The sequence below is a fragment of the Ipomoea nil genome, unplaced genomic scaffold (assembly GCF_001879475.1).
Source record: "Ipomoea nil cultivar Tokyo-kokei standard unplaced genomic scaffold, Asagao_1.1 scaffold0268, whole genome shotgun sequence".
NCBI lineage: Eukaryota > Viridiplantae > Streptophyta > Magnoliopsida > Solanales > Convolvulaceae > Ipomoea > Ipomoea nil.
In genome coordinates, this window is record NW_017616696.1 from 5,168,825 (window position 1) to 5,184,683 (window position 15,859).

A 15,859-nucleotide genomic window follows, 5' to 3' on the forward strand; every position below is an offset into this window, starting at 1 on the left:
TCCTGATCAGATATCAAAATATCATCAAATAGCCATCCTGAATTCCTGATTCCTGAATTCCTGATCAATGTCATCAAAAAGCCATCTTGATCCTACTTTAAAACCTGAGTTCTAATCTTCTTCCTGTTTAAACTTAGTGCAAATTAGTAAAGTAATAAACAACAATAATAATTACATAAGAAATGATAATATGAGAATGAGATATTGAGATTATAAATTTGGCTCAGTAAGCTTTTTTTCCATATCAATGTCTAGATTAAGGGCAAATTGCTACAAATGTCACCATGATCATTGAGCAACATACCAACTTAATCCTTATTTCAGATCATAGGTGGAAGCTTCATCATTGCCATAATATAATTAGAGAAATTAAATATACCAAAACTCAAAGATAACAGTAATGCAAAACTGGTTAAACTGCAAAAGGTAGCAACTTTACTAACTTACAAGCAAGTAAGTTGTAAGCTACCAAGCCTCTACAGTCTAAAGTGCAAACAGAACATTAACAGTTACCAGTTCACCACTTAACAAGATTTCAGCGCAGTCTTGCGGTTAGGGGCCAAAAACTCATCAAGGGCAGCAACTTACAAGTTTGAAGTTACCAAGCCTCATTGCCTCAACATCAGACTATCACAGTCAGTTACTCAGCTTAATATAAGATATTAAGAATAACTAATATCATATAAAATATATAGAGAGTAGAGAAGACAATTACAAGAATTGTTGGAAGTGTAGAACCAACAGTCTTCCCACCAGATTTACTTCCACCATCAACAGTTAAACCTGCAATAAATCAAATAATTAGAAGAATGTGAGAATTCAGTTAATTGAAAAAACTTATATTGAAACAATGAATTAATAAAGTATAGAATATAGAGAATCATTTACCTTTCTCAAATCTTTCTAATTCTTCTAGATTTTCCTCAACTGATATAGGGGTATTTGGCAGCCTAAGCCAATCTTGGGTACAAACCAAGGCTTCCACAATTTTAGGAGTTAAAGAACTCCTAAAAGGATCTAAAACCCTCCCAGATGTACTGAAGGCAGACTCTGAGGCAACAGTTGAAATTGGTATAGCTAAAACATCCCTAGCAAGCTTAGAAAGGATAGGAAATCTACTAGAGTTAACCTTCCACCACCTCAGTATATCAAATGAATTTTCCTCTTCAACTACTGCCTCACTCAAATAATATTCCAACTCAGTTTTTTTCCTCCCACCACTTTCCATTCTTTGTTTCTTAATTTGAGACTTCAACAGATGTTGTGGCCTCCCAACTAGGACAGATGCAGACTGAACAACCTCAACAGAAGGACTAACAGAAGTTACAGAACCAGAACCAGAAGTTGGGACAACAACAGGACTATAACTAACAGCATAATCATCAAACAATTCATTCAAAGCAGCCAATAATTTCTCAAGGAAATCCTTTCCTTTTATGACACCATACATGTGATTTAATTGAGTTGGCATATATTCTAACTTGTCCCTGGGGTCTAAAATGTTTGCAAAGAAAATCATACAATTCATTTTGTCTATATCACCCCAATATTTTTCAAATTTTGCTTTCATGTTAGTCCCCATTCGTTTGACAGCACCATCAGCTTCCACCATTCCATTCAATATACAATACAGATCAGATATTTCAGAGAAAAAGGTGTTAGATGTCACATATAAAGAGCCTGAAATCCTGATAGTCATCTCATAGAAGCATTTCAACAATTTAACCAAGTTTTTCACAGACTCCCAATCCAGAAAGTCAGGAATAGAAGAACCCAAATCAGATTTAAAAGAATTATCACTCTCTTCATAAGCCTCAAACACTTTCTGGTATAATAGATCAGACTGTAACATCATATAGGTGGAATTCCACCTTGTTGGCACATCAAGACACAAAGAGGATTTTTGCTCAATCCCAATTAAGTCTGACAAATCCCTAAATTTCTTCAACCTAGCAGGTGAATTTCTGACATACCTAACAACCTCCCTAACCTTCTTCACAGCACTATCACATTCTTTCAGCCCATCTTGCACAACCAAGTTCAGAATATGGGCAATGCATCTCATGTGAAGATACTTACACTTCACATTAGATGATCCCCAAGACAACACTTTCCTTTTAAAAAAACCAATAGCAGTATCATTTGATGAAGCATTATCTACTGTCACAGTAAATACATTCCTAAGCCCCCACTCTAGCAAACAAGTTTCAAGTGCTTTTGCAATGTACTCACCCTTGTGTGAAGTAACAGGGACAAAAGAGATAATTTTATTGTGAAGCTTCCACTCTTCATCTATATAATGTGCAGTGACTACCATGTAGTTAATTCTTTGTATAGATGTCCAAGAGTCAGTTGTAACACTGACTCTTTGAGTGTGTCCCCTAAACAAGCACTTTAACTTAAGTTTCTCTTCTTCATATATGACATGAATGTCCCTACTGATTGTCCACCTAGATGGAATTTTAAACATAGGACAAGCCACTGCAATGAACCTCTTAAACCCTTGCCCCTCAACAAATATAAAGGGAAGTTCATCAATTATAATCATTTCTACCAAGGCTCTCCTAATGATTTCCTGATTAAATACCCATGTCCCTAACTCTCCCACAGGTGGTTCAGATGCATCAGTGCTAGCAACAACTTGAAATGTTAGAAGGGACTGCCTAGTCTCTTTAGAGTGAGGATTTTTCATACAGCTAAACATGTGATTCCTTAAGGATGAAGTACCATGTTTTTTTGATTCACAATGATATACCTTTGCACAATATATACACTTTCCTTGTACAGTGACATCATTACAATCTTTAATCTGTTGAAAATGATCCCAAACTGGTGATCTGAGTTCAACCTGTTTCCTTTTCTTCTCAGGAACACCAGCAGTACGCAGCACATTCTGTTGAGTTTTTTTGTCAACAGTTTGAGCTTCTACCACTACTGCTCCTTGAGCTGTAGGATTTGTAGGTTGTTCACAGCCAGAACTAGGCATACTGATATTATCCATCTAAAAGTGGAGCATTATCAGTACACATAGTAAGAGATGGGAAACATTTTACAGAATCTCAGACAGTCACAAGTCACAACTCACATATTAACATTTAAGTATTTAACAGTGTAGCACTAAGCAATTTGCAGTGCAACACAATTCCATCAGGCATTCGTATGGACAAGTGGACAACAAAGGTCTCTGAATCACTGAATGCTCATCATATGGACAACACATAGCATGTATTCAGGCATTCAGCTTCCACCAAAACATTTAACCTTTAAGTATTTAAGGGGCCTCAATCCATAAACAAGAAAGACAACAGAGATCATCATTTAGTGCTTTCACCAAAATAATTTTCAAAATTTAACATTCCTACATAGTCACATTGTATACAAGTATTAAGAATACAACTATACAAGTAAATAAATTCAATTTTCAGTAAATCACAACCCAGAGACTCATTGACTCAGAAATCATAATCTCATAATATATCACATATTCACATTATAATGAGTAAATAAAAATTAAAATAACTAAGGTTAGTGATTTACTGCTTTTCTCACACAATTTCCCTGGAGAACAAGGGCCTTCAAGTCACCACCAGTTTGATACCACCGTCCTGTGACTCCAGTCCGTCCAAGCGTCCACCAATGACTCAATGAGCCAGTGAACAACTCAACGAGGGCTTCAGATAAAGGGCTTCCACCACATACTCACACAAAGAGTCAAGAGTGAAGAGATGAAGAGATGAAGAGAATTAGAGAAACTGAGAAAGGGCTTCCACCAGAGAGAACTCAATAGAGAATCAGATAAAGGGCTTCCACAGTTCCACGGTTCCACCAGACCATTTATCGGACTATCGGAGTCTCAGAGATTGAGAGAAAACGGGAGAACTCATAACTGAGAAGTGAGATCTGAGAAACCCTAGACTCTAGAGAGTGAGAGAGTGAAGAGTGAAGAGGAATACTGCGCAGTCTCGGATGTAATGAGAAAGTGAGAAACCCTAAGGCAGAAGCGTGGATTATATACACAATCTACACGACGCCGTATTATACTAAGCATTTCTAGCCCTAGCGCTTTGTTCGGATGATCGGGCGGTTCGGGTAGAGAATTTATACACCCTACCCGAATCAATATAACCGCTAATATTAATGGCAGCGGGTCGGTTATGGCTATTCGGATGGAGGCTCGGATCGGAAGCAATGAAACAGGCAAATTGGTCGGGCAGACCCGTCGGGTTGGTCGGTTATGCACACCCCTACCTTAGGGAATGTTAGATTGCTGGGAATGTTAGATTCCTGTGTTTGGTTAAAATTGGGGTATGTAATATAATCATGTTTGGTTTAGTGTTATTTTTTATTCACACATTATAATATCCTTAACATATTTTCATATATTTTAATAAATTTTAAAATTAAAATAAATAAATAAGATAACGGTATCATATATAATTACATGATTTTAAAATGTTAACTAAAATATTGAACTTGAGAAACAAAATTATTTTATATGCTAACCTAACATAATAAAAATAAAAAATATATAATTACAAAAATAATTATATATATATATATATATGTGTGTGTGTGTGTGTGTGTGAGAGAGAGAGAGAGAGAGAGAGAGAGAGAGAGAGAGAGAGAGAGAGAGAGAGAGAGAGAGAGAGAGATAAACTAACATAACCAAGGTTATCTTATATAACCTTAGAAATTGAAGGGAATCACATTCCCTTCAAAATCCTATGTGGAGGGAATGTGACATTCCTGGGGAATGTTAGATTCCCTGAGATAATGTGAACCAAACATAGGAATATGAGTTTTGGAATGTCACATTCCCTTGGTTATATTATATAACCTGAACCAAACGCCCCCTAAATGGTTCATTGGTTATTGACATTTATCAAATTTTCATCATCGAATTTCAAATGGTCCATTAATTATTGATTTTGTTTCAAATTTAGTTGCCATATTAAATATATGTTTAATAAACATTAAATTTAAAGGTAATTATGTAAAATTTGGTTCTTCATATTTTCACTAATGATTAACCCAAATTGCCATCTCAACAAGAAGCCTATTTTTACATTGTTACCATTAAATTTAATGTTTACTGTACTAAGGCTCTGTTTAGTAAAAAATTTGCGTATAGGCCAATTTTGGCTTATTTGATCACTATTAATTGTTTGATTTAGTTAAAATACCAATATAAGTATTTGGTTAATTAGTTTTTTGCAACTCCAAAAGACTAAAATTCAAAAAGCTACTCCAATCAATTTTTTCAATTAACTTTTTAAAAAAAGAAATTATACCAAACAGGTATCAGCTAACAATTAATTTACCAAATACTTTTCTACAACAGCTAATGTTATCAACTAGTTATACCCTCTAATTAACACAATCAGCTAACAACCATTTACCAAACATGACCTAAATAGATATTTAATTGGATGACAAATTTTGGAACAAAATCAATAATCAATGAACCATTTCTGATCAAATTGAAAGACAATGATGAAAATTAATAAATGTCAATAGTCAATAGGTCGTTTATGATATAATTAAAAGAAAAATATGAATTGATAAATATCAATAATTAAACAACCATTCATGAAATTAACTCTATTTTAAAAATAAAATTTGCTGTACCTTCAAATATTAGGACCCATTTGGTGTACAACTAGATTTTGGCCTGATTCTTTGTAAGCCCATTTGTGAATTCTGAGTGGTCCATAATAACTAATAAGCCCACAAACAGAGCCCAGAGGGTCTCACGCTCCATCTGGAATGGACGTCGTTATATCCATCGTCGATCTCAGCCCTTCTAAAACTAACGGCCAGATTGACCGGCAAGAGCGCCTCCAAAAAAATTCAAAAAGTGTCGTTCCCATCCCGCTCCCCCCATTTTCAGATCCCTCCGACAAGAAAACGCAGTCTCTCTCTCTCTACTTCGCACAGACACAGATACACATTCAAACTTACCTGTGAAGAAGCGGAGCTCTAAGTGTTGCGGGGATGTCGAATCGGCACGATAAAGAGAAAGGAGTGAATGTTCAGGTTCTTCTTCGTTGCAGGTACTGCAAGCCACTCATACACACATTTATTTCATTGGTGATTCTTTTATTTGGATTGGTAATTTTCGTGGCGAAGAGAATAGTTAAATTCATTGCTTTTCTACTGCTTTTTTTTTTTTTGGGGATTCTGCAGACCGTTTAGTGATGATGAATTGAGGAACAATGCGCCGCAGGTGGTGACCTGCAATGATTATCAGAGAGAGGTGTCTGTTTCGCAGAACATTGCCGGGAAGCACATTGATAGGGTTTTTACATTTGACAAGGTAATATTTTGCTGAAAATGATGCTTATTACTGTTCTATCTACTTGATTTACTTTGTCAATTTATATTTGTGTTGTATTGCAAATGTTATTTCTATTCATATCATTTTGTGCAGTTTTTACTCTGACTAATGTTCATAAACAGGTTTTTGGTCCGTCTGCTCAGCAAAAAGATCTTTACGATCAAGCAATTATTCCCATTGTAAATGAAGTTTTAGAAGGTTTCAACTGCACTATTTTTGCCTATGGTCAAACTGGTACGGGAAAGACTTATACTATGGAGGGTGATTCTAAGAGGGCAAAGGTACTACATGATAAGCTTAAATCTTTATGCTTGGGTAGCTCAAGTGACTTTTCACTGATTTTAGTGTGGTTTTATGAGACAGGGACAGGGTGCACATAATGGAGAGCTGCCTTCAGGGGCAGGAGTCATACCTAGAGCAGTAAAGCAAATTTTTGATACACTTGAGAGTCAAAATGCAGAGTACAGTGTGAAAGTGACTTTTCTGGAGTTATACAATGAGGAAATTACTGATTTGTTAGCTCCTGAGGACTTATCTAAGGTTGCTTTAGAAGACAGACAGAAAAAACAATTGCCACTCATGGAAGATGGAAAGGGTGGAGTTCTCGTGAGAGGTCTTGAAGAGGAAATTGTCACTAGTGCCAGTGAGATATTCACATTACTTGAAAGGGGATCAGCAAAACGTCGAACTGCAGAAACCTTATTAAATAAACAGTCAAGGTTATATTTTCTTTAAAACTCAGGTGTCATTGACTTGTATGCTAGAATTTTGATTGATTGATTGATTGAATTTTTTTTTTTTCAGTCGGTCACATTCACTTTTCTCCATTACTATACACATCAAGGAAGCAACTCCTGAAGGAGAAGAACTTATAAAATGTGGCAAGCTGAATTTAGTTGATTTGGCTGGTTCAGAGAACATTTCTCGTTCTGGTGCTAGGGAGGTATGGTCCTTGAGGCACTAAGAGTTATAATTAATTTTTTTTTTATTTACATAAAAAATTCCTATTTTGATTTGATTGATTTGATTTCTATTGGCATTTTGTTCTTTCTGTTCATCTCCTTATATAAAAAATCCTGTCTTTTCTGTGTTAATCAGGGACGTGCAAGAGAAGCTGGAGAAATAAATAAAAGTTTACTTACACTAGGACGAGTAATTAGTGCTCTTGTGGAACACTTGGGGCATGTCCCCTATAGGTATAGACTATTGGTAATTCTTCATTTAATGTTACTTTCAATTCCTCTCTTGGCTTCATTTCATAATGCCATGTTACACTTCAGGGACAGTAAGCTCACACGACTGCTCCGAGATTCACTTGGAGGGAGAACAAAGACATGCATTATTGCCACTGTGTCACCTGCTGTTCATTGTCTTGAAGAGACCCTAAGCACGCTGGATTATGCACATAGGGCAAAGAATATAAAGAATAAGCCTGAGGTTTGAAATCTGCATATTATGTCTAAATCCTTTTTTATGTTTAACATATTGATGATTAAAATATGTCATGTACGCTTTCCAAGTAATTCAATTCTATCACTAGTATTTTTTATTTATTTTTTTTTGGTAAGGGAGTGGCTGAAAACTTTGAGAAGAAAAGTGACCCTAAGCTTTAGCTAGATTTTAAAAGTTACCTATCAAAGATTGAGATGATTTTTAGTTTTGTCTGTCTTCATATTTCCCACCTTGGCGTACCATATACCAGCCAGGGAGCAACATTAAGTAAATTGATACAATAGTATGACAAATTACTATTTCTTTGGCTCTAAGCCCTTATCATTTATGTTTCTTTGTAGGTAAATCAAAAAATGATGAAGTCAACTCTTATTAAGGATCTCTATGGTGAAATTGAGCGGCTTAAATCAGGTAATATCTATGCCTGTCTAAGATGAATGGATAAATCTATTTTATTTTTTTAATTTTTTAATTAAAGGCATCCTCTAATGGCTATCCTTTTTCATTCCACTGTTTCTCTTTAGAGGTTTATGCTGCTCGTGAAAAGAATGGTGTCTACATACCGAAAGAGCGATACTATCAGGAAGAGAGTGAGAGAAAGGTAAGGCATTTTTATTTTTGTCAGTTTCAATATCTTCTTTTCGTTTAACAGACAAAGGCATTTACCATTGTGATTTTATTGTAACCAGTGATGGAGTTGAGACTTTATTTGTATCCCTATGCAGTAGCCTGCAGTTCACTTTTGTTGTTGTTGTTGTCTTTATTAGATCAAATTTCTTTATGTAATAGCATGGCATTTAGAGTTCGTTTGAAGAAATTAGTTTTGCATTGTTCTCTTTGATGATGACGCTCTGTATTTTTTTAGGCAATGGCAGATCAGATTGAACAGATGGGCATTACACTAGAGAACCAGCAAAAGGTTAAATACACACACACAAACACTATTTTTATCCTAACATTTATGTATTTATTTTTTAATTTAGTGGTAAATATGTTTGTGTTGTAACATGCAGCAATTTGAGGATTTGCAAGGTAAATATGATGCTGAAGCTCAACGGTGCTTTGATTTGACCAGCAAACTAGATGCTACTCAGGTGTGTCCAATTTTTATTGTATTATTTTAATCTAGTTTCTAAATTTTTGTATGGTTCTTATTTTGGAAGTTTGTTGCAGAAAGACTTGAACCAAACCAGTAAGTTGCTGGTCAATACAGAGGAAGATCTAAGGCGATGCCAGTATTCCCTCAAGGAACGAGACTTTATAATATCCGAACAGAAAAAAGCTGGTATGTTTGAGAAAATTTGGGCTCTGAAGTTTGTCTTTTTTCATGTTTCTGAACCCTTTCATTGGATATTTACAGAAAATGCACTTGCTCATCAAGCTTGTGTTTTACGTGCTGACTTGGAGAAAGCTCTCCAAGACAATGCATCACTCTTTCTTAAAATTGGTATGTAGTTTGGTGGCAACTAGCTAATATCAACCGCTTTTATTGTATAATAATAACTAATTACTAGATTCCTAATATGATATTTTGCAGCTAAAGAGGACCAACTAAATGCTGACAACAGATCAATGGTAAATGGCTTCCAATCTGAGCTTGGGAATCAACTTGATTGTCTCTCCAAAACAGTGGCCACATCAATTTCTCGGCAAAGTGAACAGCTTCATTGTGTTGAAAATTTTTGTCATTCTTTCCTTGAATTACATGAGAAGGTAATCAACAATTTTCAGCAGCATTTATTTCATTGTGCTTTCTTTGGTTATCCTTTTTTATCTATGATGCTGCTCTGCTTCACCTTTTGCTAATGTTGCCAGTTTCTGTTTCATTGAGGTTCTTAATTTCAATCCAAATCTTCTATTGTAGTCTATCCTAGGTTTGAAGAAGAAGGTCAGTGGTTCAAAGGCATTGTATATCTCTCACTTTGAGGCCATGCAAAATGTTGTAAGGCTCCACAAGGCTAGCTCTAATGCTGCACTTGATGACATGAATGCTTTGGTATCTTCAAATTCACAGTCCATTGATGAAGTAAGGAGCAACACATTCTGTTTATTCACTTTTGTGATAACCTATTATGGAGTATAATTGAAACATGCGTGTGCTCACTTATTTCCTGCTGTGGTACAGTTTTTAGCTGCAGAGGCTGTTAAAGCAAATGAAGTTTTTAATGATCTACAGATCACTATGTCAACTCATCAAAGTGAAATGGCAGATTTCTCTCGAGAGCTTCGCCAGGTTTGTATAATGATTTAATCTGCCAAGAATACTTACCTGGTTTATTTTATTTTGTGATAATGATATATTGTCAGTGATTCTTGGTCCAAGAATATTAAATATTGTTTGATGTTACCAAGTGTTGAAGTTTCACTTTTTCACCTGAGCATTTATCTTAATTTTATTCATTACTAATTTTAATGCACTTGTCTTTCAATTTTGTATTTTATAGAGATTTAAAACCAGTACTGAGCACTTGACAAATATCTCAAAGAACATTCAAGAGTTATTTGACAAGTTTATGGATGAATCAAAGAGTCTTGGGGAGCATGCAAATAAATTTGAAGAAAATCAGATGAAGTCTATTGCTGAATTTCAAAAGGCATTTGAGGTATATTCTTAACAGTTTTGCCAAAGGGATAATGTATGAGTGTGTAGCTAAATTCCTCATGTTTGAGGTTGTCCTATGTAGGAGCAATCAAAATCAGACACAGAGAAGCTTATAGCTGATATGAATTCTCTCGTCTCCAATCACATGTGTCGACAGAGAGAGCTGGTATGCTCTTTTAAATTTGTGGTGCTTGTCATATTGCATTTTTTTCTTGTCTGTACTCATAACATATATATTTTATACTGATGTGAGTATGTGACAGGTGGATGCAAGGCTGCTGGCTCTTAAAGAAACTGTGACTGAAAATAAGACATTTTTAGATGAACGTGTTTCCTCAATGGAGGGTATTAATGTAGACACGAAAAGAAAATGGCAGGATTTCTTCATGCAAGCAGGAGATTACACCAAAGATAGTGCTGATTTTTCTGCTGCTAAGCATTGCCGAATGGAAAAACTCATGCATGAGTGGTAAGATTAATTGAAACATGTGCTCTATCTCAACTAAAAACCTAAACTGATAGTTGGGTTGCACATTTATGTCCAGTCTCTTTTTATTGGGTGGCACCAAGATTCTAACCCATGACCTTTTGCATAATGTTGGTTTTGATACCAAATTGAAACATGTGCTACCTCTCAACTAAATCCCTAAGCTGATAGTTGGATTGTGTTTATATATTATATGCTCAACAAGACTATTCATTTCTATTCTTTCAGCTTTATATAATAGTCTGGTCTTTTATATGGGATTCAGGTTTAGTTAAATTGAGTTGTAATCCTTTGCTGACTTTTATTTTACAGTGTAAGCAATGCTGAAACAGCTTTGAAGCTGTGGCAAACTACACGTGAATCTATTAATGACATGGGCAGTCAACATGTCTCAACAATGCATTCACTTGTTAGGTATTTCTCAATTTACTTTGATTTTCTTTCAAGGAGATGATAATGCTGTCCTGCTGTTACATCTATACTTACGCTTTGGTTACAGGAATATTGGTGATGGTAACAACGACCACGCGATGGACTTTGACTCCACAAGAGATGCCGCTGAAGAAGACGTGAAAGTAAATAGTGACAGTATTATTCAACTCGTTGATGGTAAATATTGCTTTTATGAATTCAACATTGTCTACTAAAAGTTTACAGCCTTGAGTATGATTTCAGTAACCTTTCTTGTGATTCTTTTCGACTCCAACCTCAGGCTTGTCAGAGCAAGAGAAAGGTTGTATATCTAATATTCTCAGTACTGCAAGCACACAGTCTCAAACACTAGATGAACTCCAGAAAGATCATTCTATGCAGTCTACTTCTATACAGCAGAAGGCATGTGAAACCTTCCAGCAGAAATACATGGTATGCACTTATTTTAGTGTATTGTGAAAATGGTCAAGATATTGTGTTATTTCTTTGCTTATACGTGCTCGAATGATGCCCAGGAATACGAGCCAACTGGAAATACACCAATAAGGTGCGAGCCTGATGTTCCAAGCAATGGGAATATTGAATCGCTCCGAGCCATGCCAATGGAGGTGCTTTTGGAAGAATTCAGAGAAAACCACTCATTTGATGATTCCTTTAAAGGGAAAGAACAAAAGCCATCGCTCATCCCACGGTCTCCTTTCTCACACATCAACCAGTAGAGGAGGAGACTTTCATTCATTCTCTCCCTTGGAAGCTGTTTAAGCGTGTCTGTATTTTCCAAACGTGTTGTAAGTTCATCAATTTGATTGAATCCCTTCTCGGGATTTGGGGGATAAAATGCCTTTGTATATTTTGGGGATCCATCAACTTGAGAATGGTTCTTATAGCATCAGAATATAGTTGTAGCAGGGCATCCATTTTATGTAGTAGAAGATTCTGTTACTGGAGATGATGTGCATTTTCTTTCCGCCGTTTATGTAACAAAAAAAAAAAATCATTGACAAAATGCTATATAAATATAATTATATTATGGTGATCCATTGTTTTTTTTTGGGTTGTTTGATCGGTCCATTTCGCGATACACAATACACATCAAGTGATGCTACTATCTACTTTCACCACTTAATTCACTCTTATGTGTTAGATTTGTAAGTTTGATTAACAAAATTTGATTGTAGTTATTTATCCACTTAATTCACTCTTACATGTTAGATTTGTAAGTTTGATTAACAAAATTTGATTGTAATTATTTATAATATTAGTTACTATTGACTATTATAATGTAATATCTATTCATACTTCGTGATCTATTGAAGCACAAAAAGTCAATATCTTCATTAGAGTTCGAACTCCAATTATGCCATTTCACCGAAAGGTATTTGGTAAATATACAAAATTATTTTTAAAAAATACTAGAGAATTATATATACCCATACAACTCAAAATGAATGATACATACTTTTAAAAATAAGGTTTGTGGTAAAAATTACCACGTACTTATTACAAAACCTAATAACCACCACCAATAGCACCAAGCAAGTGAAACTTATATCTTATAACCACCACATCACTCCATTGTCATAAATGTGACCAACAACACCCCAATTATGCTTGTAAATAACATCTGTCCATAACCAGAGTACAAATATGCATGACTGACATTAAGGGTTACGGAAGCTTAGAACAAAAAATACGGGAAGACAAAAATCAAGGCTTATTTGATTGAAAGATATTTAATATTTCAGCAAGAAATCAAACAAATCCAACATCTCACATGCTATCAAAGGCTTGAAACCATCAAATTTGATTTGAAGTTTTTGCTTGAGAGTGAGCTACAAAAACGTCTAAACATTAAAGTAAAACAAAAACTCTTCCATGACTTGAAGTTGCAACCATTTTGAGAGAGTATAAAATGGAATTACAGCCTCCTTCCCCTTCTACCACCTTTTCTACGAGTACTGTCAGTGGGAATTGGAGTAACATCCTCTGCCAAAGAGAATAAACCATACTCCGTTAACTAGTTATTATCTATCATAGTAAAGATCTGCGGGATCGAAACAGGGTACAGAAGCAATGCGACAACAACAAAGGGGATGATAAAACCAAAAAATAAAAAATAAAAATCCCATACCTATGCGACCAATTTTCATGCCAGATCGAGCAAGGGCTCTGAGAGCAGACTGGGCACCTGGACCAGGAGTCTTTGTCTTGTTACCTCCTGTAGCCCTGAGCTTAATGTGAAGGGCAGTGATTCCAAGTTCCTGAAAATCAATCAGGAACATTATCACCTCAAGAAAACATATAGCTTTGAAACTATTTTGACAGCCAACAAAATTCGCAAATATACTAATACACTATCAAAATGAAAAGTAAAGCTATCACTACACTGTTCAAAAATACTACCTTGCATCGCTGAGTGACATCCTGGGCTGCAAGCATAGCTGCATATGGAGAAGATTCATCCCTGTCAGCCTTCACCTTCATGCCCCCTGGGGTAAAAGACATTGAAGACAGTTAGAAATCAAAGTTCAAAAAAGGAGTATTAAATAATAAAATTCATAAACAGATAATATATCCAACTCATTAACTGAATTATGTATTTATCTTATTAGTTACTATTACTTATCCACCCCCACAGCTTATAGGAGCTTATTCAATCCAAAGGAAAAAAAAAAAAAACTAAAAATTGGACAGAACATTAATTGTTGAAAACAAGTTTTTTGAGTAGATAATAGGAATAGAAAAAAAGACATGTACGCCAAAAGCCTCAAATTGAAGTGGTTCAACCAGTTTCTTTTCTAATAAGTAAGCTGGGTAAATGTAATGCTGCACTAATTACAACTTTGAAATTCCAAATATATTTTACACTTTAAAAACATTAAAACCAAACAACATAACAGTAAGGGTTTTTACTGTATCTTTGAACTATTTCTGAAATAGTTCTGTTGACAAAATCTTTTTAATAGCCCTTTAGAACCCTTCTAATCAAGTTGAGGCAAGGCCAAGCAAACACTTAGGCTGACATTTCATGGCATACTGACTATTCTAATAGCTCTAACTGTTTCATTAAAGATTAAAAACAGGATTTGTGATGACAAAATCAAGAACTACAGCCCCAAAAATATAGGCTAAGTGACTAACTACTCTAAGCATTTTGACACATCGAGTTTACAAAATAAACAATAAACATACCAGTAATGCGAACCAATGTTTCTCTCCCAGATAAATCAGTTACGTGCTGAATCAAATATGAAAAGGAAGGTTATGAGTAAGCAGATCATACAAACATGCCAATTTATCACTCATTGTTTTCAGTTCTCAATAAAATCCCAATAAACAAGAGTATAAAACAAAATAAAGAGACATACTATGAATGTATCATTGAACGAGGCAAAAATGTGGGCAACACCAAAAACTAATTCTCCCTCACGTATGGCGGGTCCGAGGGTAACATTCTCCTCCTTGGGCTCCCTGGTCTTTCTCTTAGACTACAAAATCAAACCAATTCAATAATTATAACTTCTATACCCTTTCACTTTTATTCATTAAAAAAAAACACCTTAATTGCTCAGCAAATCTAGTTAAATCAAAATTCGCAATTAACATTTTCAGAAATTCTAGATAAAATAAAATTCACAGTATAAAAAGGCAATAACTTTGTTAAGAAATCATCGTTACTCGATGAAATATAATCATAGAACGCATAAGACACGGTGATGGACTGCTCCGGCGTAGGAGTAACGGATGAGGAGCTTACCATGGCTCTGGGTTGATTAGGATGGAGGACAGAGTTGCTAGCAAAGCTTGAATAACCCTAGTGGCGTGAATTGATTTTGAAGTAAAACACGGTGGGCTATATAGCTAGGGTTGGGATAAACCACATAGACCCAAAAGACAAGGTCCCTATAATTCTTACTAAATGGGCTAAACCCAATTATAATTTTAACGGGCTTAGATAAATGTCAGTTGTTTTTTTTTTTTTTTACGAGAGATAAATGTCAGTTAATTTCGCAAAACTGAGGAAAATGTTTGGCCCAAATCTAAGTTTGTCCCATACCTCATTAAAAAATATATACCAATAGTCGCCTTCTTCAGTGGAGAAGACGACCAATCTGATTGTGGAGAAGACAACCTAGCGAAGGGGTTCAAATCGGTCGTCTTTTCCAATGAAAAAGGTCACTAAAAATTGCGTTTTATGTTTTTAATAGTGGTGAACAGTTAATTAATGGATGTCGATGATGATCAACGTCAATAATTTTATCGGTAACTTGTTAGTTACGGGTAAATCAAACTTATTTAACTTATTTTGACAAGTTAAAATGTTTAATTACAGTTTTTAAAAAAATTCAAGAACGTAATTGTACTTTTACATAAAATTCAAGATCTATTTAACCCTTTTTTCCTTGATTTTAATATACTTGGGTAGACATTTTCACTAGTAAAACATCGAAGACACCAAATTACTTACTAGTAGTAGTAAGAATATGTTTCAAAAAAAAAAAAAAAAAAAAGTAGTAGTAAGAATATGAATGATAATAGCATGCATCAC

The 15,859-nt window shown here is 35.0% G+C and overlaps 2 protein-coding genes and 1 long non-coding RNA gene across 4 annotated transcripts; 1 reads left to right on the top strand and 2 right to left on the bottom strand.

Annotated features, from left to right (window-relative positions):
• Positions 1–550: 550 nt before the first annotated feature.
• Positions 551–3,464, bottom strand: LOC109149909. Its single transcript, XR_002049037.1, has 3 exons — positions 3,453–3,464; positions 2,800–2,802; positions 551–627 (listed from the first exon to the last, which is right to left on the bottom strand). It is a non-coding gene; the product is annotated as an uncharacterized LOC109149909 (long non-coding RNA).
• A 2,386-nt stretch (positions 3,465–5,850) lies between these two features.
• Positions 5,851–12,350, top strand: LOC109149893 (kinesin-like protein KIN-5C). 2 transcript variants are annotated; one of them, XM_019297892.1, is made up of 23 exons: positions 5,851–6,053; positions 6,187–6,316; positions 6,460–6,618; positions 6,701–7,056; positions 7,142–7,280; positions 7,436–7,533; positions 7,618–7,774; positions 8,131–8,200; positions 8,314–8,390; positions 8,655–8,708; positions 8,803–8,883; positions 8,963–9,074; positions 9,150–9,236; positions 9,327–9,502; positions 9,654–9,815; positions 9,915–10,022; positions 10,234–10,392; positions 10,474–10,557; positions 10,655–10,860; positions 11,191–11,292; positions 11,378–11,487; positions 11,591–11,742; positions 11,826–12,350. In XM_019297892.1, the coding sequence occupies exons 1-23, from the start codon at positions 5,995–5,997 to the stop codon at positions 12,027–12,029; spliced, it is 3,042 nt and encodes a 1,013-aa protein (XP_019153437.1). In that variant the 5' UTR covers positions 5,851–5,994; the 3' UTR covers positions 12,030–12,350. The 2 variants fall into 2 exon arrangements, with proteins under 2 accessions (XP_019153437.1, XP_019153441.1); XM_019297896.1 differs by having other exon boundaries at positions 6,707–7,056.
• Positions 12,351–13,007: 657 nt separating this feature from the next.
• LOC109151035 (40S ribosomal protein S14-3) lies at positions 13,008–15,178 on the bottom strand. Its single transcript, XM_019298945.1, has 6 exons — positions 15,068–15,178; positions 14,679–14,798; positions 14,503–14,548; positions 13,714–13,799; positions 13,442–13,571; positions 13,008–13,296 (listed from the first exon to the last, which is right to left on the bottom strand). Exons 1-6 carry the CDS (start codon positions 15,068–15,070, stop codon positions 13,229–13,231), a joined length of 453 nt encoding a protein of 150 aa, XP_019154490.1. The 5' UTR covers positions 15,071–15,178; the 3' UTR covers positions 13,008–13,228.
• Positions 15,179–15,859: the final 681 nt, after the last annotated feature.